Source organism: Thalassophryne amazonica, chromosome 2 (assembly GCF_902500255.1).
Source record: "Thalassophryne amazonica chromosome 2, fThaAma1.1, whole genome shotgun sequence".
NCBI lineage: Eukaryota > Metazoa > Chordata > Actinopteri > Batrachoidiformes > Batrachoididae > Thalassophryne > Thalassophryne amazonica.
Window position 1 is genome coordinate 32,097,381 of NC_047104.1, and position 23,359 is coordinate 32,120,739.

Sequence of the window (23,359 nt, forward strand, 5' to 3'; positions counted from 1 at the left end):
CTCCCATCAAAGACTGTCCCAAGCATTGATCAGTCTGTCAGCTTTTTCACTATAATCTAAGCTTTAACTCTTTTGATTTATAACCAACTTTATTTATTTAATCCTCTTACAACCCTAACACCTCCTAATGTCTTTGCTCCCGACTTTCTATTTCCCTTCTAATTTTTATTTTTTATTTTTATTTTTTTTAACTTTCTGCTTCTCGTCTTTTTCTGCTATGTTTGTTTATTAGTTTTCTCTCTTTGAAATAATATCTACCTTCTCTGTATTTACATAGCACTCTTCTCCTGTCTTTTTCTTCACTGCCTCTGTTTCACACTTTCCTCTCTGCCTGTCATGCACCTCCCAAGTCCTCCTGTTGGGTCTAAATACCTCCCCCTCGTACTCTTTCACATTAATCTTGTATGTCAGCCAGCCTGCAAGTTCTCACAGCTTTACACAGATTACTCTCCACTCTCCCACACACCAATCTTCAAAAGCTTTATACACAAAAATTATTAAAAACAACTTTCTATATATCTCTATCTAGACTTCTGCCACTTTTCACTCCGCGGCTTTAAACAACCTTTTTATTCACTTAACACCAATGTGTTCTGTTTAAGCATGTATCTCTTCTTCACGTTAGACAGCTTCTCCGGCGCTGTCAGCAACTTCATATATTACTTTTTTCAAGCCCTCTTTGAGCGTACAATATTTCATTTACTTCTACGCCTTACCGCGCCTCGCGTGCGTATCCTGTGCTTAATATATTATTTTCCACCAGCTCCTTTCTGCGCATACAATATTTCATTTACTTCTACGCCTTACCGCGCCTCGCGTGCGTATCCTGTGCTTAATATATTATTTTCACAATCTCCTTTCTGAGCATACAATATTTCATTTATTTCTACGCCTTACCGCGCCTCGCGTGCGTATCCTGTGCCTTTCTGCACTTTCTTCTGCCTTTTTTTTTTTCACTTACTGAGCTCCTCGTGAGCTTAATGTGCCTTTGCACTGAAAATATTCTCTTTTTCTTTTCTTATAAAAAAACTCATATTACTGTGTACTTAATTACTTATTCTTCTCCCACGCCCCACAAGCGTGTATTTGGTGCCTTACTGCACTATTTTCTGCTTCATTAATTCTCATGTATTCTGCACTAACTCTCTATTTATTTTATTATTTTTTTATAGTTTTTCTCTTTTCTTAAAAAATGACATCCTTTATTGAGCTCTTTTACTTACTGTCAGCTGTGCTTCTTTGCACTTTTCTCTTTAAATCTCTTTATCACGTACGGTATTTCTACTGCGCCCCCTCAGGCGCTTATCTTGTGCTTTCTCTGCACGTATTCTCTTGTTAAACTCTTTTTTCTCACTTATTTCACTTCAGTCTCTGTTAAACTCTTTAAATAACCTTGTATTACCTTGTATCTATTTGTCAGTATACTCCCCTAAATTAACCCCTACAGCGCATGCTATCAGCCGGCACGTTAGTAACGAATTTCAACACCAATTATTCCCCAAGCATCCAGGTTAGTTCTCCACGCACTCTTTCCGCACCAGAGTTCATGAACATTCCTGAACTTTCACTCACATAGACATTCTTTTTCCCGGGAACACACACACCTTCTGAGCATTTTATCTACAAGGCCTGATAATTTTCAATCTTATCTTTTTTTAGTCTCTTATCAATTTTCTTAGTCCAGGTTCTTTTGGGTAAGAGGCAATTAAAAAAATATCACCTGTCAACTTGGGCGGAAATCCCGACTCACTCCTCCAGATCGTGCAGAAGTTATAAAAGGTTTCTGCTTACCTTTTAGTCGTGATCACTGTTATTTACGGTCTGGAGGGATGAGCTGGACTGCCCCAGGCTGCCGGAATGCCCCTGGACCCTCCTGAAGCTGGCTCGCCAAGTTCTGTCGCGGCTCGTCTTTTTGGTCTTCTCAGGATGTCGTCTTTTAGATAACACAAACTAATTGCAAGTGATATGCTAGAAAGAGGACACAACACTTTAGAATAATTCAGCCTTAAGCAAGATAAAATGCACAGAGTTTTTAAGTTTATTTAAGCCTTCGACACAAAGCTTAGACAAACTGAGTCCTCTAGAGAGACTGAATATGACAACCGCGCTCGTCTATTTATTGGAGACCCGCGGGCATCGCTCCTCCTTCGACTTTTTTATTTATTTCATTCCCAAGACATGGTTTTCTATTGGAAGCGTCCTCTAGTGAACCCTAAGCAGGTGTTAGGCCATTATTTCAATGTGACAAACGCTCCCATTAAAACATGAAGGATTTACAACTGATTTTTTTAAAAGACCTTCAGCCACAGGTGCAGCTGGCCTGAGGCCCCCTCCGCACGTGGCCTCAGCCACACGTGCAGCTGGCCTGAGGCCCCCGCACGTGGCCTGCGGGAAAGCACCTAAAAGGCCTTGGAAAGCCCCTGACAGACTAAATGACTAATAGAGCCCTTTTTTTGGGTTGAACACCTGCTAGTTCAACCAGAGGACATACAGTTCGGATCAGGACACTTGATAGTTCATCACAGTTCAAATATGGACCTAAAAATTCTTCTACACATCCCTTGAACACCATGGTGGACACTGGTGGTCAGGGAAGCAGTCTGACCTAAGACAGAGTCATTGCGGGATATGTTATCTTGGAGGACTCCGTCAGCCTTTGCAAGGTACTGAGGGGCTGGAAGGGCGGCAGCCTCTGTTGTGAGGAGGCAAAACAGTGGGTGTGGGAGAAGTTCAGACTTACCATGGAGAAGGACTTTCGGTGCGTGATGACTTGGGGAAGTGTAATTTTAATGAAAGTTAGATTTTCAGGTAAGTTTTGAAGCATGGCTTAAACCAATGTTCAGTGTTAAAATAAATATTTCGGCAGATTTGTCCCTAACCCTCAGCCATTTATGTTTTTCTTTTCCCCCCATTTTTAAGTTAGGTGATTTGGAAACTTTATAATTGTCCAGGTCTCCCTTGCAAAGAGATCTCAATCGCAATGGGACTGACCTGGTTAAATAAAGGTTAAATTAAAAAAATAAATAAATTTAAAAAATTCAGTTGCTGTAATGTTAGTCTGAAATTTCATTCTGACTGGTCTTAAAAAAAAAAAGTCCATCTTGTATTAAGGTGTCGGAACCCTGTACCATTTAGACTACAGCATCTTTCGCTCTGCAGTGGGTCATAGCTTGAAGTTATACATGCCACGTTGGAATGGCTATGGGATAAACCCTAACCCTATGGGATAATTAACACGGCTACGTATGGAGAAAATTTTGTTATTAATACGATGATGTATGGACAGCCACTTCGACAATAGAATGAATGATGTAGCAGGTACATGCCACACTGCGGGTGCCGTCGGTTTGAAAGAAAAAAAACTGACGAGTGTCAGTGCTGAACTTAAATTTCGTACCTCTGTTGCTGGCCATGTCCAGACTACTCTTCTTCGGTACATGCGAGGGTTTTTTTTTGTGTGTGTTATTCACATTTTATTGTTTTTTTTATTGTATACAAATAAAACAGAACACGAACACAGTGGGTTTTAGTACAAATCAGACAAAGTCAGGCCTAATTACTATTACAAAGGATAATGATTTTTTCCAAAATTCTTCAAAAACGTCCGTCTGGAGTTTCACCTTAAATGTCAGCCGTTCCATAGTGAAAATCTGATGTATAATGTTAATCCACTCATTAATAGTTGGTATTTCTTTCTGAAGCCAGTGCCTGGTTATACATTTTTTCCCTGCTACCAATAACACTTTCATCAAATAGAGTTCTGCTTTCTTAAGTTTTAATTCTAACAAATCTCCAAGATATAGTATTTCAAATTTTCTATGAATTTTCTTTTTAAAAACTGATTCCAAAACAATATGCATTTCATCCCAGAATGGAGTAACAGAATAACAATTCCAGAATATATGAAAATGGTCTGCCAACGTTTGACCACATTGCCTCCAGCATTCGATCTGGTCTGAATATTTCGACTGTTGGGCTGGTGTACGGAAATAATGAATTGCATTTTTCCAAGAAAATTCTCTCCATGAAGGGGCACTGGTGACGGACCACTGTTGCTGACATATTCTCTCCCAACTGTCCAACGTTAAAGAAAAATTGCCCTCTTTTTCCCACCTATCTTTTAAATGTGTGGAGTCATTACCTTGTAAATTTTGAATCACCATATACAATTTGGAGATAATTTTTTGGATTGGGGCATGGTTATATGCACTCGACAGGATATCAAAAATGTCCCCTTTCTCAAAAATTGGTTTATGAATGAATTTTTTATTAATAAAGTCCCTAATTTGTAAATACCTGAAGTGGTCCTGATTTATTAGTCCGAACTTTTCTTTTAGATCCTGGAAGCTCATTATCACACCTTTCTTGAACAAAGTATAATATGTAGTAAGGCCCTTACTGCACCAGGTTTTAACTCCTGAATCTACTTTCCCTGGTATGAAATCTGAATCATAAGAAAACCATTTAAAAAAAAATTCAGATTTCTCATAAATGTCGTATTTTTTGATGATGTCCCTCCATACCTTCAGTGAACTGTTAAAATTGGATTATTTATATCTAATACTACATTTTTCATCAAGGGATCTCCAATAAGTGTACTAATTGGACGTTGTGCCATTAAACCCTGATCTAGCTCCTTCCATTTTGAGTTGTAACTTGGGTTACACCAGCAGACTAATGGTCGCAGTTGTGCTGCTTTATAATAATCAGTGAGGCAAGGTAAAGCAAGCCCCCCTTGCTCTTTAGACAGTTGCAGTGTTTTAAACTTTACTCTGGGTTTTTTACCAGCCCAAACAAATCTGGAAATGATTTTGTCCCATTCTATAAAGTATACTTCTGGTCTTGTAATTGGAATTGACTGAAATAAATATAACATTCTCAGAAGGATGTTCATTTTTACAGTATCCACTCTTGAAGTAATATTCAAATATGGTATCAAATTCCATCTTGCAACATTCTGAATAATTTCTTTTTTAAAGGATCATAATTTAATTCTTCAAGGTTAGACAAATCAGTTGGTAAATTGATACCTAAATATTTAATTAATTTTTTGTTCCAGTCAAATTTAAATGCTTGACTCATATGGATGGAAGGGCAATAATTAAAACACAAGACTTGGGATTTTTGTTCGTTCTATTTGTATCCAGAATAACTCCCATAATCTCTCAGGGTTGCAATTAATTCTGGAAAGGTCTCTGTGGGATTTGACAGATAAACCATGACATCATCTGCAAACAGAGCCAGTTTTTGTTCTCCTGCTGTCATTTGAATACCTTTTAATTTTTTTATTTTCTCTTATATTCTGAGCCAGAGGTTCAATAAATATTGAAAACAAAAGTGGACTGAGCCCACATCCCTGTCTCGTAGATCTTTCAAGCTCAAAGGGGTCAGAAAGAGCACCATTTATTTTTAATCTTGCAACGGGTTTGCTATATAATGCTTATAATGTCCTAATAATCACTTCATCAAATTTGAATGTTTCCATAACTTTAAACAGGAAATGCCACCTCACTGAGTCAAAAGCTTTCTCCGCATCTAAGCTCAATAAAATTGTCTGTGTTTTGTTTAAATTTATATGTCTAATAATTTGTAAAGATCTCCTCACATTGTCATGAGTTTGCCGTGCCTTAACAAATCCAGTTTGGTCAAAATGTATTATTCTGGGCAAGATCCTTTCCATCCTCCTGGCTAAAATAGATGTGAATATTTTATAGTCTATATTTAATACACTTATAGGCCTATAATTTGAGCATTCAGTTTTGTCCTTGCCCTCTTTAGGTATTAAAGAAATGATTGCCTCGTTCCATGAGGGAGGAATCTCTCCTCCTCCAAGAACCCAGTTATAAGTTTTCAACAAAATTAGAGTTAATGCAGTGCTTAATTTTTTGTACCAGTCTGCTGTGAATCCATCGGCGCCTGGACTCTTATTGGATTTAAGTCTATCTATAGCAGATTGTATTTCTTCCTTTGTGAATTCCGAAATCAATTTTTTATTTTCCTCTTCTGTGACAGAGGGTAAAGTGAGTGAATTCAGTAATTTCTCCATATTTTGATCGGTACCAACGGGTGGTTGGGAGTATAACATTTTGTAATAATCTTTGAAGCAATTTCTAATTTGATCTATTTGGAGATATATTTCTTTTGTTGTAGGGTCTTTTATCTTACTAATTATGTTTTCAGATGTCTGTTTTCTAAGTTTGTAAGCTAATTGTTTCATATGTTTAGGGCCTCCTTCATAAGAATTCTGTTTAGTACTGTAAATAAGATTTTCTTCTGGATTTCTTGGTCATATAATTCCTCTATTTGATTTATTTTCTTTTTTATCTCTAATTGTGTATGTTCATCTAATGTCCCCTTATGTTTAGTCTCTAGCAATAACAACGTGAGGGGTTTTTAATGGGAATGCATTGCAGTCGGACAGGACATTTAGTCCGATGTGAGCGAAAATCCGTTAAACAAAATCTGCTATATGCAGTGTTTTTTATGTGGAAAACCATACAAAAGCATTGTGACTTTTGCTTTTGTCTGGTGAGCCTGAATATCTGTTTTATACAATGACTGTTTAGGTGAGTTTTACTGTATGTGGACATCCAGGTACTTGTCATCATCCACAATGTCCACCTCAGTTCCAGTGACAGTAACTGGGTTTGGACAGGTCTTCTGACTTCTGAAAGTCAGAAGACCACCACCAGCTCCTTCTTCTTATATACATTGAGCTGCACATGGTTGAGTCCACACCACTCCACAAACCTGTCCACCACACTCCTGTACTCATCCATCCTCATGGTCTGCATGTTTTTTTTTTTTTAAGTTTCCATCCTGGGGGGCACTGCCTATTTTTATTTATTTATTTTTTTGCATCAGCACTGCACTCTGAAACAGCAAATGTGCTGCTGGTGATGTGTGTGATTAAATATGGGGTGTGTTACATATTTAATGTGAAGCAGCATGATAGTGTGCTTTTAAAACATGAGTGCTCTGTGCTGGATGCTGAGCTGCGTGTGCCTGCTCACTCCAGTGATACCACACACGAGATGAAGTGAGGGAGAAACATGCACGTGTTTGCAGAATGTGGTTGCATTTATTGTAAATCAGTCGATCAGCAAAACGGTTCTGCTACCCCAGGAACATCACTGAAATACGTTGATTTTTGACCAGACTTTGTTCTAAATGCAGCTGAAAATTAACTTGCCACGTCAGGCACAGAGCATGAGTGAGAGAGCACCGTTCACTTACCAATGTCAAGCGAACAAGTGTTACGGTTGAACCCTGTATTGGCACATTTAATTTTTTTTTCCTGATTTCTGTTTGTTTACCAATATTTACAGATGTCTTTCTCTGAAAGTAATAAGGGGAGTTTGGAGGTGGACAGTTATGAGGGAGCTGCTGGCGGCGCGCTGTCTGCCTGCGCTTTAGCAATGCTGGACAAAGAGCGAGAGTCGATGCTCAGCTTGTCGGAGAGCTCTGGCACCTTGATCAGCAGCAACCCCAGCAGTCTTCAAGTTGGTGCCCCTCTCCAAGGCTACGATGTGGACTTTGATCCGCCGCTGGAGAGTAAATATGAATGTCCGATCTGTCTCATGGCCTTAAGGAATGCCATTCAGACACCCTGTGGTCATCGCTTCTGCAAGAGCTGCATCGAGAAGTCCATTCGGTATGCTACTGTGCGGTTTTCGAGACAGTGCTTTACTCTAGTTTGCAGTGCCGTTGTTAACAATCTGTCTAATTAACTATCAGGAATTGATTAGCTTTTTATGTTGCTTGTTGTCCACCGATGTGCAGTCACACTAACTGATATGAATGCATTTTTCCCCACAGTGATACAGGACAGCGATGTCCTATAGACAATGAAATGCTATCCGAAGACCAGCTGTTTCCTGATAATTTCGCCAAAAGAGAGATTCTTTCACTAACTGTTCGCTGTCCCAACGCAGGCTGTGATGAGAAAATGGAGCTCCGACACCTGGAGGTACAAGTTACAAAAAAATAAACGGCACTCCAATATTTAGTGCGGCTCCAACAAGAACAAATGAATCTCCAGGTGCATGGAAAATGTCTGAAAATGACTTTTGCCAGCTGGTATTTCTGTCTGCAGTGGAGCAAGAGTGCTGCTGAAGGCTCTGTGATTAAAGCATTTTAGGAAGTCCTGCCACAGCGATTGTGTGGCACTAACCTTGTGCAAATACATCACATCGCAACTGGAAGTTTAAATGGTTTTATGGAAATCAAAGTGAATCACAGAATAGCTGTGAACACACAATGTTATCTGACAGTTCTCACTCACAAGATTATTTTCCAACCTGATGTCTGCTGAATAATCACGTTTTTATGTATACATTTAGTCCAATCATAGCCACAAGCTTGGAACCATAGATATGTTAAATGGGGAGAATATGCACTCCATAACTATTTTGTATTCATTTATATTATTATTTTTGTTTAAATTGAAGAGATTTAGTTTCACTTTAAGTATAAAAGCATAACCTTCTCTGCACTGGTAACAGCACAACAGCAAATATGTAGGTACAACCCCAATTCCATTGAAGTTGGGACGTTGTGTAAAATGTAAATAAAACAGAATACATTGATTTGCAAATCCTCTTCAACCTATATTCAATTTAATACACCACTAAGACAAGATATTTAATGTTCAGAGTGATAAACTATTGTTTTTGTGCAAATATTTGCTCATTTTGAAATGAATGCCTGCAACACCTTTCAAAAAAAACTGGGACAGTGGTATGTTTACCACTGTGTTACATCACCTTTCCTTCTAACAACACTCAATAAGCATTTGGGAACTGATCACACTAATTGTTGAAGCTTTGTAGGTGGAATTCTTTCCCATTCTTGCTTGATGTACGACTTCAGTTGTTCAACAGTCCAGGGTCTCCATTGTCATATTTTACTCTTCATAATGCGCCACACATTTTCAGTGGGTGACAGGTCTGGACTGCAAGCAGGCCAGTCCAGTACCTGCACTCTTTAACTACGAAGCCACACTGTTGTGGCTTGGCATTGTCTTGCTAAAATAAGCAGGGTCGTCCCTGAAAAATACATTGCTTGGATGGCAGTATGTGTTGCTCCAAAACCTGGATGTACCTTTCAGAATTGTTGGTGCCATCACAGATGTGTAAATTGCCCATGCCATGGGCACTAACACACCCCCATACCATCACAGATGCTGGCTTTTGAACTTTGCTCTGGTAACAATCTAGATGGTCTTTTTCCTCTTTTGTTCAGAGGACACGACATCCATGATTTCCAAAAACAATTTGAAATGTGGACTCATCAGACCACAGCACACTTTTCCACTTTGTGTCTGTCCATTTCAAATGAGCTTGGGCCCAGAGAAGGTGGCGGTGTTTCTGGATGTTGTTGATATATGGCTTTCACTTTGCACGGTAGAGTTTTAACTTGCACTTGTAGATGTAGCGACGAACTGTGCTAACTGACAGTTGAGTGTTCCTGAGCCCATGCGGTAAGATCCTTTACACAATAATGTCGGTTTTTAATGTAGTGCTGCATTTTGTTATGGTACAGCCTTATTCAAAAATGGAGTAAATTCATTCTTTACCTTCAAAATTCTACTCACAGAACCTCATAATGACAACATTACATTATTAAGTTTTATATTAAGTTTTGGTTTTTTTTTGGAACTCTTAAAATTTAAATTAAATTTGAATGCACTTACTATACTTTGTTGATGCACTTTTGGCAGCAATTACAGCCTCAGGTCTTCTTGAATATGATGCCACAAGTTTGTCACATCTTTCTTTGGGCAGTTTTGTCCATTCCTCTTTGCAGCACCTCTCAAGCTCCATCAGGTTGGATGGGGTGCGTCAGTGCACATCCATTTTCAGATCTCTCCAGAGATGTTCAATCGGATTCATGTCTGGGACTCTGGCTGGGGCACTCAAGGACATTCACAGAGTTGTCCTGAAGCCACTCCTTTGATATCTTGGCTGTGTGCTTAAGGTCATTGTCCTGCTGATAGATGAACTGTTGCCCCAGTCTGAGGTCAAGAGTGCTCTGGAGCAAGTTTTCATCCAGGATGTGCATGATGCTGCCACCACCATGCTTCACTGTAGGGATGGTGCCTGGTTTCCTCCAGACATGATGCCTGGCATTCACACAAAAGAGTTCAATCTTTGTCTCATCAGACCAGAGAATTTTATTTCTCATGGTCTGAGAGTCTTTCAGGTGCCTTTTGGCAATCTCAAGGTGGGCTGCCATATGCTTTTTAAAAGGAAATTTCCAGGACCCCCTAAAAAGCAGACCCTATCAAGGATAAAAATGCGATTTTTTTTTTTTTTTTTTTTTTTTTTTTTTTAAAGTTTCTAACATATATCTACCCATAAATAAATTTCGGACAAATCTGAAGGGGTCATAAATCACCACCTGCCTGACTGTTATAAAAACTGACTCTTAAATTAACTCCAACATAGTATACTGTGAATCAGCATGATTTAACACTGTGACGGAGTTGGTTTAGTGCTTTGGAATGGGACCAGATGCAAAACTCTAAAAAATTTACCATGTAGTATGATTGGTGCTGACACTTTGGATGCTGTTGACTTTGATAACTTCAAAAGGTCACCAGCGCTTTTAAATTGAGTCTTAACACAAATACAGATGTCAGTTCACTAGTGTATATATATTTTTTGTACCCAGAAATTCATGTGGATTACTGAATTTTGTTTTGCTGAAAACTGCTGGTGGCTGTGTTTTAGATACAGAAATACCAGTTTTCATTCTATTGTTACACTGTTAACTACTGAATTATTTCCTTACAGAATCATTTGGCGCAGTGTCCGTTTGCCACTGTGTCCTGTCCACAGTGCCAGCAGAGTGTGAGAAAGACTCAGCTGGAGAAGCACACCAGCAGTGAGTGCCAAAGACGACCTGTGACATGTCCAGACTGTGTGGCATGCTTTGTTTACGAGGAGAGACAGGTATTATTATGATGATGATGATGATTATTGTGGTAAGTCCTTCATGCAAGGCAGAACTGAAGTTTGGTGTTTTCTTGGGTCTCCATCAGCTCCATGAGCTGCAATGTCCCTTTGCCAATGTGGAATGTCAGTACTGTGGACTGGAGCTCATCAGAGACCAGGTGAGTGTTCAGTGTCACTTCATTTCTTTACATGTACAAAACAGGCAGATTTAAAATACGTTCAAACAAAAACACTAAAATTTCATTAAAATCAAGATATTCAACCTGTAAAAGTGCATTCAAAACAGACATAAGCAAGAATATGGCCTAGTTCAAAAATAATGAAGCCAAAGTGTGACATAACCATCAAAATTTAAAAGTGGTCTTTTTTGTGAAATGTTATCATTTTTGGTATGGTTATATATCAGAGTTTCAATATTTCTATTGATCTCGGTTCAGTCATTGCTAGAAATTATCAGTGCATATATACTATAATGTGCTATAGCATAATGCTTGCAACAACCGTTGGAGGTATCTTTAGTCTGCAGAAGCCTGAAACAAAGAAATTCTGTCCATTAGTTCCTGGTATTATTGAACAAGTAATATAATTATTCTATTGAAGCAGAGTAGGAGATATAGCTAAGGTTTTGACACAAATAAATCAAGGACTTATTCTCAGCGTTACGCTTGCGACAGTTTTACCTTGCTTTAGAAACATGTTTTTCCTAGGAAATGACAATTCTACCTTTACAAAAATGTATTACTGTGTGTTAATATGAAGCACAAACTGACAAAATACAAGATTATTTCTTTAACATTCAACTTCAAATGATAATGCTAAATATTAATGTCACACAAAATTGATGAAAAAAAGTGCTATTTTTGGGGTAAATTTTGTGCATATCTCTGGAACCGTGCGGAATTTTTCCATGAAATTTTCAGTACCTGTCAAAGAGACTATAGGCTACTCACAGATAAATCTGGATGGTGCTAAATAAAATAATGGTTGTTCATGACAAATGCAATGCGAATCAGCAGTTAGGCTTCATTATTTTTGAACTAGGCCATATGTCGTATGTCTTGTTTTTTTATGCACTTCTGGAGCATAAAAACAAGAATAAATCGTTAAAAATTGAAATAAAAAAAAGTAATGTACTAGGTTACGAGTCAACGTCAGCAAATGGTAAGATGTCAGGCTTTCTTTAAACGCGCTGATCTCAGGTGTTGACAGTTGAGGAGAGTAATGACTAAATGCTGCCTCACTTTGTTTGGTTCTGGTTTTGGGAACACATGGTAAACCTGTCCCAGAGTGGATGCGCAAGCTGTTTAATAGAATCTGTGCTGAATTTCTCACCTTCAGTTACGGGGAGCTCAATGCTTGAAAATTTGAGTCTGCTTGTCGTCTTGATGCTCACTTCAACAACAGCAGAACTTAGTCTTGAGCCCAGTGAAAGGAATGGCGGTTAAAATTGCATCCAGTTGAATTCCCAGTTTACAACTGACTAACTGAAGGTCCTGTTGAGCATTTCATAAATATGGCTGTGAATAAAAAGTGACTATGGTTTTGTTTCAGATGGAATCTCATTGTGACACAGATTGTCCTAAAGCACCAATTGCCTGCGCTTTTAGCACCTTTGGATGCCAAGAAAAGGTAGGTGATAAAATTTAGAGTCTCTGTCTGTCATGTTCTCCACATACCAAAAATATACCTTAAGATCTGGGGTGTTATTATACGACTGCTGTCTTGTGAGTTCTACAGACCAAACACCAAAAATTAACTGCTCCTCTGCAGATGCAGCGACATAACTTGGCTCAGCACATGCAGGAGTTCACGCAGATGCACATGCGCTACATGGCTGAGTTCCTGCGCAGCCTTGCCATCAACAGCACAATCCCCAAACCGCTTTGGTCCTTAGGACAGTGTTCTGGCTCATCTGCGGAGCAGGTGGCAGCAGCAGCTTCCTGCGGAAGCAGAGACGCTGTGAACTGCAGCAGCAACTGTGCTCCGTGTCAGCCGAACGAGGAGATGAGGAGGCTCCTGGAGATGGATCGACGCTTGGTAAAGCAGGATCACCTGCTGCGTGAGCTCATCATTTTTAAAGAAACACAGGTATGTGGTGTCCTTGTGAGCTTTTTATGTGTATTGACAGAGTTTGTGCAGTTGTAGTGTACTATAATTAATGAATTTTATAATTCCTGAAAGATTTAAGTTAAAAATAACGAGTAGAATTTCTGTGTATATTTTGGTGTCAAAGCTGGCATAAACTTTCAGATTTTTTTCTGGTATCAGTTTCAACTTCTAAAATTTTTATGCTCTGACATTCTTTTGTTTGTGTGTAAATAATAACACGGAAAGGATTTTTCAGTTATTACTTTGTATGGTTGTTTTGACTTGACAGCAGAAATGGTGATACAAGTCAATTACAGTTTTTACAGGGGTTAAAAGTTAAAGTTGCTCCAATTTTGGTAAAAAATTGATGCAAATTACTGGTTGAGCTAATAGACATTGTAGGGGGTTTCCCTGATTTTCCCAGTAGTTTAATGTGGGGAGTGAAGTCAGAAGACTCAAAGACTGACAGGAAACGGACTTCCGTTTTGCAGTTTTTGTCAATCACTTTGACACTTAGTGTCAGAACCTTGATGTCATTTTTCACAACTCTAGATACAAAACTCAGAACAGTCACCATTTGAATCACAGGCTGTCCAACATTGAAAACATTGCATTGTGTATTCATATCTTTAAAGAAAGCTTGCACTCACAGAATCATTGGTTCAAACAACTAATTTATCATGCAATACCATAGGGACATTTCTTTAGGTCACCCACACACAACATACACATAGTTTCACTGTTCAGTTGTTCGTAAAACCATTAAATATTGTAGTACAAAATATGTGATACATGTTTCATCCTGTGCTACATGTAATGCCACTGAAAAAGGATTAGTAGAGAGAATACCACAGCCACAGTGGGATCATTGAACAAAGCTGAAATTTATTGACGAATACCAACAAGATCACAACATAGGTTGAATGAAAGCAACAATTACGGTAACAAAAACAAAAAAACATCCTGCAAAACAAACTGCCATGTTCCTCACCTGGCTACTATACAGTAAGAAGAAAAAAGGCTAAATAAAGGATCAACAATCACTCGTCAGCCCCATCAACCCTGTCTTGTGAATTGGGCCACAGGTTCTCATCCACATCCGCATGGATGTTTTCATTTGCCAAACATCTTGGAAAGTACCTTTGCACATGGCGAATCCAGGCATGACACTGGTCCATTGTAATGTCATCGCAGGCATTGCCCATGGCCTGAAGAAGGGTCACTTGTTGATGTGGATGCCAATCATACACTTTCTACTTACATGTGGAGAAACATTCCTCAGTGGGGTTAAGGAAAGGAGAGTATGGGGGCAATGACACAGTGAGGACCTGTAGATAGGCCTGAAACGATGCCTGTATCAGATGAGAAATGCAACAAGGAGCTCTGCATTGTATGCGACAATCAGAGATCTATGCCCTGCCACACCATCTTCTGATATCGACGCACATATACTGATGTTGGCCCCACGTCGTCCAGGTACTTGTATGGTTGCCCGTTGGCCAATTAAGTTTCACCCTCTCCTCCTTGTCTTGGCCGGGTTGAAGCCTGCCTCATCCACAAAAACAAATTTGTGATGATTTTCATCTGCATGCAGGGCCATCACCCTCTGTGTACAAAAAGACATGTTGGAAAGAGAATTACTGTACAGTATTGTTTACAGTACAATGATGGGGAATTTTTCACAAACAGGCATCATGAAACTGGACATACCTGAACATACTCAATCCTCAGTTGCTTCACTCTGTCTGCATTTCTTTCAAAAGGCACAAGGTACAACTGTTTGAGGGACACCTGGTGCCTTTTCAGAACATGTGCAATGGTCGGCAAACTTATGGCTTCCACATTCCTGAAGAGATCTTCATTGTCCAGGATGTTCTGTCTGATTTCTCTAAGCCGAATGTCATTTCTGGCCTGGACCATGTTGACCACAGCCCGTTCCTGTTCCTCAGTGAGGAGTCTGCCTCTGCCTCCACTGTTGAGTCTAGTCTCAATTCTGTAGGGAATATGAGAGGAAGAACATGTCATCATACTGTCGAACACATTTTCATAGTCACATTACCTACTCTGTGCTGCACATTGGCATGTAGTGTACAATCATTTGACAATTACAGTAAGAATAGCCTACAGTACTGTAATGTTTACTGTAGTGGATACTGAAGACTTACTAGTTCTCATTGCGAAAAGTTCTAATGATTGAGGCCATGGTTGATCTTGTAAGGTTTGGTTGTATCATTCTCGCTGCGTCAATCATTGTCATGCTATGATTGATGACATGATCTACAACCATTGCTCTAATCTCATTGGAGACTCTTTGCCGTTGCTGTCTTGGTCCTTGTCCTCGACCCTGTTCCCCCATACCTCTCAGGTGGGGCCCATGGCCACCTCTCAGAAGGGGTGCTTGTCCCCTGCCATTCCTTTGACCATGTCTTCCTCCTCTTCCTTCTCCTACTTGACCTCTATGGTGCCCACCTGCCTGCTCCATGCTGTATCACTACAGATGTTGTTGTGGATGCCACTTATTTATACCCATACCACAAGGTCAGATCAATCATCAGTAACGAAGTGGTGTCACAGGTCATGTCAGTCATTGTCGTCATCCTGAAACTTTCACGATCTGAACATGCTCATCCTCAGTTTCCATAAGACTATGCTTTAAGAGTAATGCAACAGTTGTCATTTTGAGCAGTTGTATCAATTGATAGTTAGATTATTGTAATGAAATGAATAGACAGTCATATCAAATGCAGGGTTCTAGCTAGCGCAAACTTGCGTTACGGCCCATTACGATATAACTTTGGACCGTTACGCTTATTTTGGACCCTGTAATCAACCGTTTCTGCAGCGCGACTCCAGTTTGAAGCATGAATCAATGAAGCAGTGCTTCGATTCAATGGCTCGTGGCTCTTTGATTCACTGCTCTTCAGAACCGGTAAGTTCGCTTCTTAACCCCTCTCAAAGCCATTAAAATATCATGAGTCATTTTTGTGTGTGTTAAAGTCGCTAACTGGGACTCATGTCTTGTCGCAGTCAACAAACGAGAATCATCCTCCGTTCCTTTGGCACAGCTCCAAACACTGCGTGGCTCTTTGCTGAGACAGAGTCCGCTCGGAATTAGTAACTTCAAAATGAACTGCCGCTTTAAATAAAATTACACCTCTTACAAGCGTTGCAATACAGACAATAAACTACAATCGACTAAAACGTTTTTTCCTCCCAAAATGAGACGTCCTGTATTCTTTATGAACCTGACATGCAGCGCAGCTTGACAAAAACTAACAGATTTTATTTCTGTTTATGTCCAGAGATCAAGGATCCACCATGTAGAGTTTATTATGTCCAGAGTTTAAGGATCCAGTAACCAATTTCATATTTATTTACTTTAAAACTCAATAAAATGTTGTTCAATTTAATCAGCTTATAAATCGCCAAATTACAACAAAAGCCGTCTCAAGGTGCATCACACAGAACAGTTCAACATAAAAAAATTAAAATAAATAAATAAAAATTAAAAAAATTAAAATACCTAATTAAAACAGAAGTAAAAGAATAAACATAAAAACTACTCACAAGAAAGAGAATAAAAATAGGTTTTAAGTCTTGACTTAAAAATGTCCATGGACTCCGACTGCCTCACTGAGGGCCATGTACTGGCTAACCCAGAATGAGATTGCCCACTCAACAAACTTCCCCAGCCTTCTGGACATGATGAAAGGGCTTGGGCTGTCGTACCTGGCTTTTCCCCTTTGGGTACCCCTAGAATGGCCAATTTTTAGCTAACATTTTCAAAAGCTGCCCCCCCTTCCGCACCCCCCCGGTCGCTTTGCTCCCTCGACATTACCACTACGCTAAAATTTTATCCCAGCTAAAACCCTGAAATGTGATGTGTGAATTGCATTTTGAAATGGTTATACTTTGATGTTAAGTTGTTATTTTTAACAGGTGATTATAGTTCAATGGACAAATGATCTTTGGTTGATGTGAATTGTATCCAAGACATTGGGAAAAGTGTTAGTTTTGAAAAAAGTGCTTTTTGGTCATTGGTTGAGAGTTTTGTATCTAGAGTTGTGAAAAGTGACATAAAAGTTCTGAAACTAGTGTCAAAGTGATTGACAAAAACTGTAGATGTTGTATTCAAAGATGATGCCTTCACTAAACAGAGAGTTGCTACCACAGCTTTCTGTTCCTGCCTCTTCTGCCTGCCCTCGACTCTGCACCCAGATGGGTTGGCCGTTGCCCTCAGTGTGGATCAGTAAAGTTATGTGATTGGTTGAAAAATGTTGCATTTGACATTTATATGCGGTGACTGCTTGCGTTGTATATCTGAAACAGTATGTCTTAAAGTAAAACTGTGTTTTGTCTGTGTAGCGTGGTAACCAAAGCAACAGTATGCATTATGGAGTCCCAGAGCAGATATGAAGTTATCAAATAGACTGAGAACATGGCTATGAGACATACTTCTCAACAGATTAATAAATGGAATCGTTTTGACCGTCTTGAATGTTTGGTCTCCAAAGTTAAGGTCAAGCAAGGTTGGCGGCCACTGGATTCTATGACATATGTTACCCCATAACATCAATAAATATGGCACATGGTGCAAAATAATCCTTCTTAAAACCTTATTAACTCAATCCATAATTTGTAATGATTAATGACCGGTCTTTCCCACCCAACTTTAGTCCCAGTTGTGCGTGGGTATTCCCAACTTTTGCACGCTGGGCTGGTGAACATTTTGTGAATGAATAATTGTGCACATGACATTGTGACTTAGACAACAGTCTGTAAATGAGGATTTTGCATATACTAACGACCATAAGTGCAAAACGAAATTTAATCAGCCACTTGTAGGTATGCACACACAAAATGACAAAAACACACATTAACATTTACCAAAACAAAAATTAATTTTATTTGCCACAGGAGGTGCGCTGTGTTTGGCAAGTCCAAATTCATCACCGCTCACCTTAAACTGACAGGTGCTGATCTTCAAATGCATCTTCCCATGACGGTGTGTATTTCACTCCGGTATTAATATTCTCTTCACTTTCACACAGTCGTGGAGGACATGATGTGGAATGAGAATTATTTGTGTGTGGTTTTTATTTTAGTGGTGCAGCTTAGCTAAAATTTCCATTAAAAATGTTCATTTTGTGATAAAAGCATGGAATTTGTGTAGCAAGTACTACAAAAGAGAATTTTTGTGAAATATGAATCGGTATCAGAAGTAGTAGTTTCGGCTCTGGGAGGTGTGTGGCAGTAAAGATGACAGACAAGTATTTTGAGTTATGTGGCTGTGCCTTATTATTTACAGTATGTACAGTCTGGAGACACAATAATTCATTTTGAATTATATTTGAGAATTCTCAGAAAAAAGTGTAGATAAAGTTCTTCAGCAAGAGTTCTTTGATCACAGTGAATATTTTTCACAGTACAAATCCAAACACAAAAATAAGTCCAAAGGTGCTCTCCACATTGCCACTCAGGCAATAAACCACAATCCCATCCACAATAATGAAGAAGTGGAATGAATGTCCATAGGATTGACCAGAGTTCATTGAAATATTAAGGACTACCCATGAGTGCGCATAACCAAAGCAGTGCGAATGGGAAGGGAGAGGGAAAAGGAGAGAGCTGGCTGCTCGTGTCCTACCAGACCATAGACTCTTGTTTTTCAGAAGTTTCCAGAAATGTTTCAGAAGATGAAGTTTGGGCTCTTAGCTCGCCATCATCGTGGAGGTTTTCTTTGCACCCAACGGGCACACCTGGCCTGTGTTGAAACAGGACCAAGAAAGAGTTCTACTTCTGCTAGCTGGATTTCTTTCAAATTAATTCAAGTAAAGTAAATACATTCAGTGTATACACATTAAAAGTAAAAAAAAAAAAAATGCACAAACAAGAATCCACAAAAGAGGATTTAGATTGGCACAATCCAAAAACAAACACTCAAACGAGAGCCGATGCGGCCTGAAACACAGCCGATCCAACACAGCTAATGAGGCACAGAACTAGCATCCCAATACATTGAATGTAAAGGGATGCGGCTAGCGCTAAGCTAACACATTAGCTATTAGCATGTCAATAAGACGTGACAGACTCACCAATTCCAAGTAGTTACGGACACGGCGCGTGCCCATCCTATCGACGGTAGCGGTTTAGGCTCAAGAATGTACAATCATAAGTACCGGTATATTCAATTCAATTTAAATTTATTTGTATAGCACATTTAAAACACAGCTGCAGCTGACCAAAGTGCTTCACAATAATAGCAATACAAAAGTGTAAAATATTAACAAAGGAAAAGAATAAAAATAAATAAAAAATCTAAAAATACAGAGCAAAATAGCAGAGCAAAGCAGACACCATTTAGCCAGTGTTGAAAGCCAGGGAGAAGAGATGAGTTAAACTGTCCCACCGACTCTGAGGACTCTGTTTTAGTCAAAAGGCGGGCTGCAGCATTCTGTACACTCTGCAGGCACTGTAGGGAGCGCTGGTCCAGCCCAACGTAGAGAGCATTACAATAATCCAGACGTGATGTTATAAATGCATGGATAGCTCTTTCAAAATCAACTCGAGTAAAATAAGATTTAATCTTGGAAAGAGTCCTCAGCTGAAAAAAGCTGGCCCTGATGACAGAGCTGATGTGCTTATCAAATCTGAACAATGGCTCAACTATCACCCCTAGATTTTTTACAAAAGGGCTGCAAAAAGTGGACAGAGGACCGATAGCACTGTCTTGTCCTTGTAGAGGGTTACTTTGCCCGAACACTAAAATCTCAGTTTTATTTTTATTAAGATTCAGAAAATTAGCTCTCATCCAGACTTGTACATCATTCAGACAGTCCTGTAGTATTTTTACAGCAGCCTGGGTATCACAGGAAATTACAGGAAGGTAAATCTGAATGTCGTCTGCAAAACAATGAAAGCAGACGTGCTTTTTAAAAACAGACCCAAGAGCGATCATGTACAAAGCAAAGAGAAGTGGTGTTAAAATTGAGCCCTGGGGCACGCCATATTTAAGAGGAGACACAGAGGAAGAGTACTGTCCTACATTAACAGAAAAACGTCTGTTGGAAAGATAGGACCGAAACCAAATATTGACAAGTTAGGCATAAAAATGAAAGAATACTAACTTAGAGCGTACCTGTTGCAGCCAGTATAAAGCTTCTTTCCCCAAGTCTGAGAATGAGAGGTGCTGAGCGTATCTTATGCAACACTGCAAGTGCGTGATTGGCTGCAACAGCCGTGCATACATAGCGCTTAATGAAGTAGCCCAATGGAGCATTTGTGGTCACACAAAAAATAGGAATTTTATGTATTTATGTGGGTTACATTTGGAACACATATTCTAAATTAACTTTATTTTCAGATATGGAGCCATCCTGGAGCTGACCTCTAATGAGCTACAGGGGTCAAAATTTAAAAATGCACCAATCATGTTAAACTATACCGCATTATTTGTCTGATCATAACTATTCCAAACAGGTATAGTTTGGACTATCTATGACTGAATTCCATGGAGTTATGGGGTAAAAACAACAAAAAGGGTGACAAAGGTCAGTTTCAGTTTGTACAGGGGTCAAAAGTTAAAGTTGATTCAATTTTGGTTTTAAAAAAATGATGCAAATTATTGGTTTAGGTAATAGCATTTTAAAAAGGAATAGTTTGCACCATCTGTCATGCTTAGTTATCATGTAACAGGGTAACATACATCATAGAATCCAATGGACGTCGACCTTGTTTGACCTTTACTTTGGACACCAAGCATTCAACATAGTCAAAACTATTCCATTTATTATTAATCCTTTTATTTCAATCAATCAATCTGATCCAGATTGTGAATTTTGTGGACATTTGAATTTAATATTGAAAAGCGCATTTGGTCTACATTTTGCATTATATCCCAATCAAAAGTGTCTCAGTCACTCTCAGTTTTCTGTTATGGATTTAACCACACCAGAAAATTGGATGGAGGTTACAGTTTTGTACCAATTTGTCTACCTTCCAGTTATCAGTTGGAAACTAAGTTCCAAAAAGCAATGGCAAATTGTGCATAGCAGAGATAAGCAATGATCTGTGAAAATTATCTGAAAAAGGATTCCGAAACGAAAACGGTGGGAAAAAAAATCTGACATCACAAAAAAATTGTTGATTCAAGTGCATGAACTAAATACATCCTCTTGACATTTAATCACATCTAATTTAGCCTATGAAAAGCCACTTTTAACAGGACTTTGACCTTGAAAATTTTTTCCAAGGTAAAAATTTTGTGTAATTGAAAACGCGTGTTGGTGAAGGTTTGCGCTCTGAGTGCAGTGCTCTAGTTTTGTTTGTCTTTACAGGAGCTTTGGTGTTTGTGAACGTTTTTACACATGCAAACCTTTAGTAAATGAGACGCAGTCTTTTTCTTTTTAGCTGACCTTCCACTTACTAGATGTAGAAAGTGATAATGTGACTGATATATCATTCTCAAAAGGTTCTTTTTTGTTGTTTGTTTTTAAATGTGTCTTTTTCAGATCATCTTTTAAACTTTTGCACATTTTAAGCCTTCTTATTGAAAATATTTTCTTCACAGACAGAACATCTTGCGGAGCTCCGGCGTAAAGTGTTTGCTCTCGAAGCGACGGTAAAGGAGCTGGAGGGGCAGCATTGCCATGGTATCTTCATTTGGCGTGTCAGAGGCTTCTCTGGTCTCAAGCAGCGTCAAGAGGCAGGCCTGCCGGTCGTCGAGCACAGCCCAGGCTTCTACACAGGTCATCCTGGATACAAACTGTGTCTGCGCTTGCACCTGCAAGCCCCAAATGCGCCGCGCTGCTCCAATTTCATTTCCCTGTTTGTCCACACTATGCAAGGAGCTTTTGATGCCCAGCTGAGCTGGCCATTTCAGGGTACTATTCGGTTGGCCATCCTCGACCAGGGTCCTGAAGGTCAGCATCACATGGAGGTGATGGAGACTAAGCCAGACCTGCAGGCTTTCCAAAGGCCCACCATCCCCCGCAACCCTAAGGGGTTCGGTTATGTCACATTCTTGCACCTGAATCAGCTGAGTCAGAGAGCGTTCCTTAAAGACGATACCCTACTAGTCCGTTGTGAGGTCACACCTCGGTTTGACAGTATGCTTCATCGGGAGGGGCCAGCAGTGCAGTCTCGAGGCTCTGAGGGTTTAGTTTTGAAGGACTAATGTCGGTAGATGTCGGAACAAATACTTTACATGTTTCAGTTGCACTGGCGTGTCAGTAAGTAGATCTCCCACAGCTTCAGCACTGACCCAATTTAGTTGAATTCTATGAACGTTAATAAATTATGTTAGACGTCTTCATGGGTCCAAATGCTTCCTGGTGAATTTAAAGTTCAGTCAAGTCCATTTTTATTCACACCCATCACGTTGGCATCAGGCCAGCCTTTTGGATTTTGGTTTAGTCCGTTAAAAACACTGACTTTCCAGATGTGAGAATTTATTGTGTCTTTGAATTGATTTTAATGAGTGAAAACCTCAGTCTGGTTTTAGTGAACACCTGCTGGCCAGCTCAACAGTAGAACTGCACTCCATCTGCCTGTGCAACAGTCACATTGTTTTGTCCCTGTGGTACCCAACAAAATTTATTGGATATTCAACAAATTTCAACCTGAAATCCTAAATGGAGGTATCTAGAGTGTGATCAGGTTTCACCCAGATCCACGAAATACCACCCACTTCACTGAATGTTAGTAAGTTTTTTTTTTTTTTCCCCACTCGGGGTCGCCACAGCAGATCCAATGTGAATCTGCATGTTGACATGGCACAAGTTTTACACCAGATGCCCTTCCTGAAGCAATTCCACATTACATGGAGAAATGTGGCAGTGGTGCAGTTTAAACCGGGAGCCTTCGGTGCTGAAACCAAGAGCACTAACCACTTTGTTGCTATCCCTGTGAAAAAACCTGTGTTTAAAAACAGTGCTCCTTAAAAAAAAAAAAAGATTGAAGGGATTTGCATATTTCTTCCACTAAAGTGCATAATATTAAAAGATTCAAGTAATATGGAGGAATGTTTAAAGGACAAGGGTGAAAGTCTAAAATATACACCTGTGATCTCTGATCCCTCAGATAACACTGCATCAAAAACTCATTCATCAGCAGCTGATATAACCACATGGGCAAGGGATTCATTTTGGGAAACCTTTTAAGTACTGCAATACGTAGTTACATTCACAAATGCCACCAAACCTTGTTTAGGACCCCTTCACACATAGTACGAATGTGGTCCAATTGTGCATGAAGCAGGAATCGTATGCAATACTTGTATAATCGTAGCTGCCTCCAATGCCTCGTACACCTGT

At 39.4% G+C, this 23,359-nt stretch overlaps 1 protein-coding gene across 1 annotated transcript in view; it reads left to right on the forward strand.

Moving 5' to 3' along the window:
- Positions 1-23,136, forward strand: part of traf6 (TNF receptor-associated factor 6) — a 44,022-nt gene extending 20,886 nt beyond the window's left edge. The window contains exons 2-8 of the mRNA XM_034184740.1: positions 7,329-7,654; positions 7,819-7,969; positions 10,797-10,955; positions 11,045-11,116; positions 12,510-12,587; positions 12,729-13,046; positions 21,616-23,136. Coding sequence (XP_034040631.1) covers positions 7,329-7,654; positions 7,819-7,969; positions 10,797-10,955; positions 11,045-11,116; positions 12,510-12,587; positions 12,729-13,046; positions 21,616-22,221 — 1,710 coding nt within the window. The 3' untranslated portion in view covers positions 22,222-23,136. The remainder of the gene's footprint in view (positions 1-7,328; positions 7,655-7,818; positions 7,970-10,796; positions 10,956-11,044; positions 11,117-12,509; positions 12,588-12,728; positions 13,047-21,615) is intronic.
- The last annotated feature ends 223 nt before the right edge of the window (positions 23,137-23,359 follow it).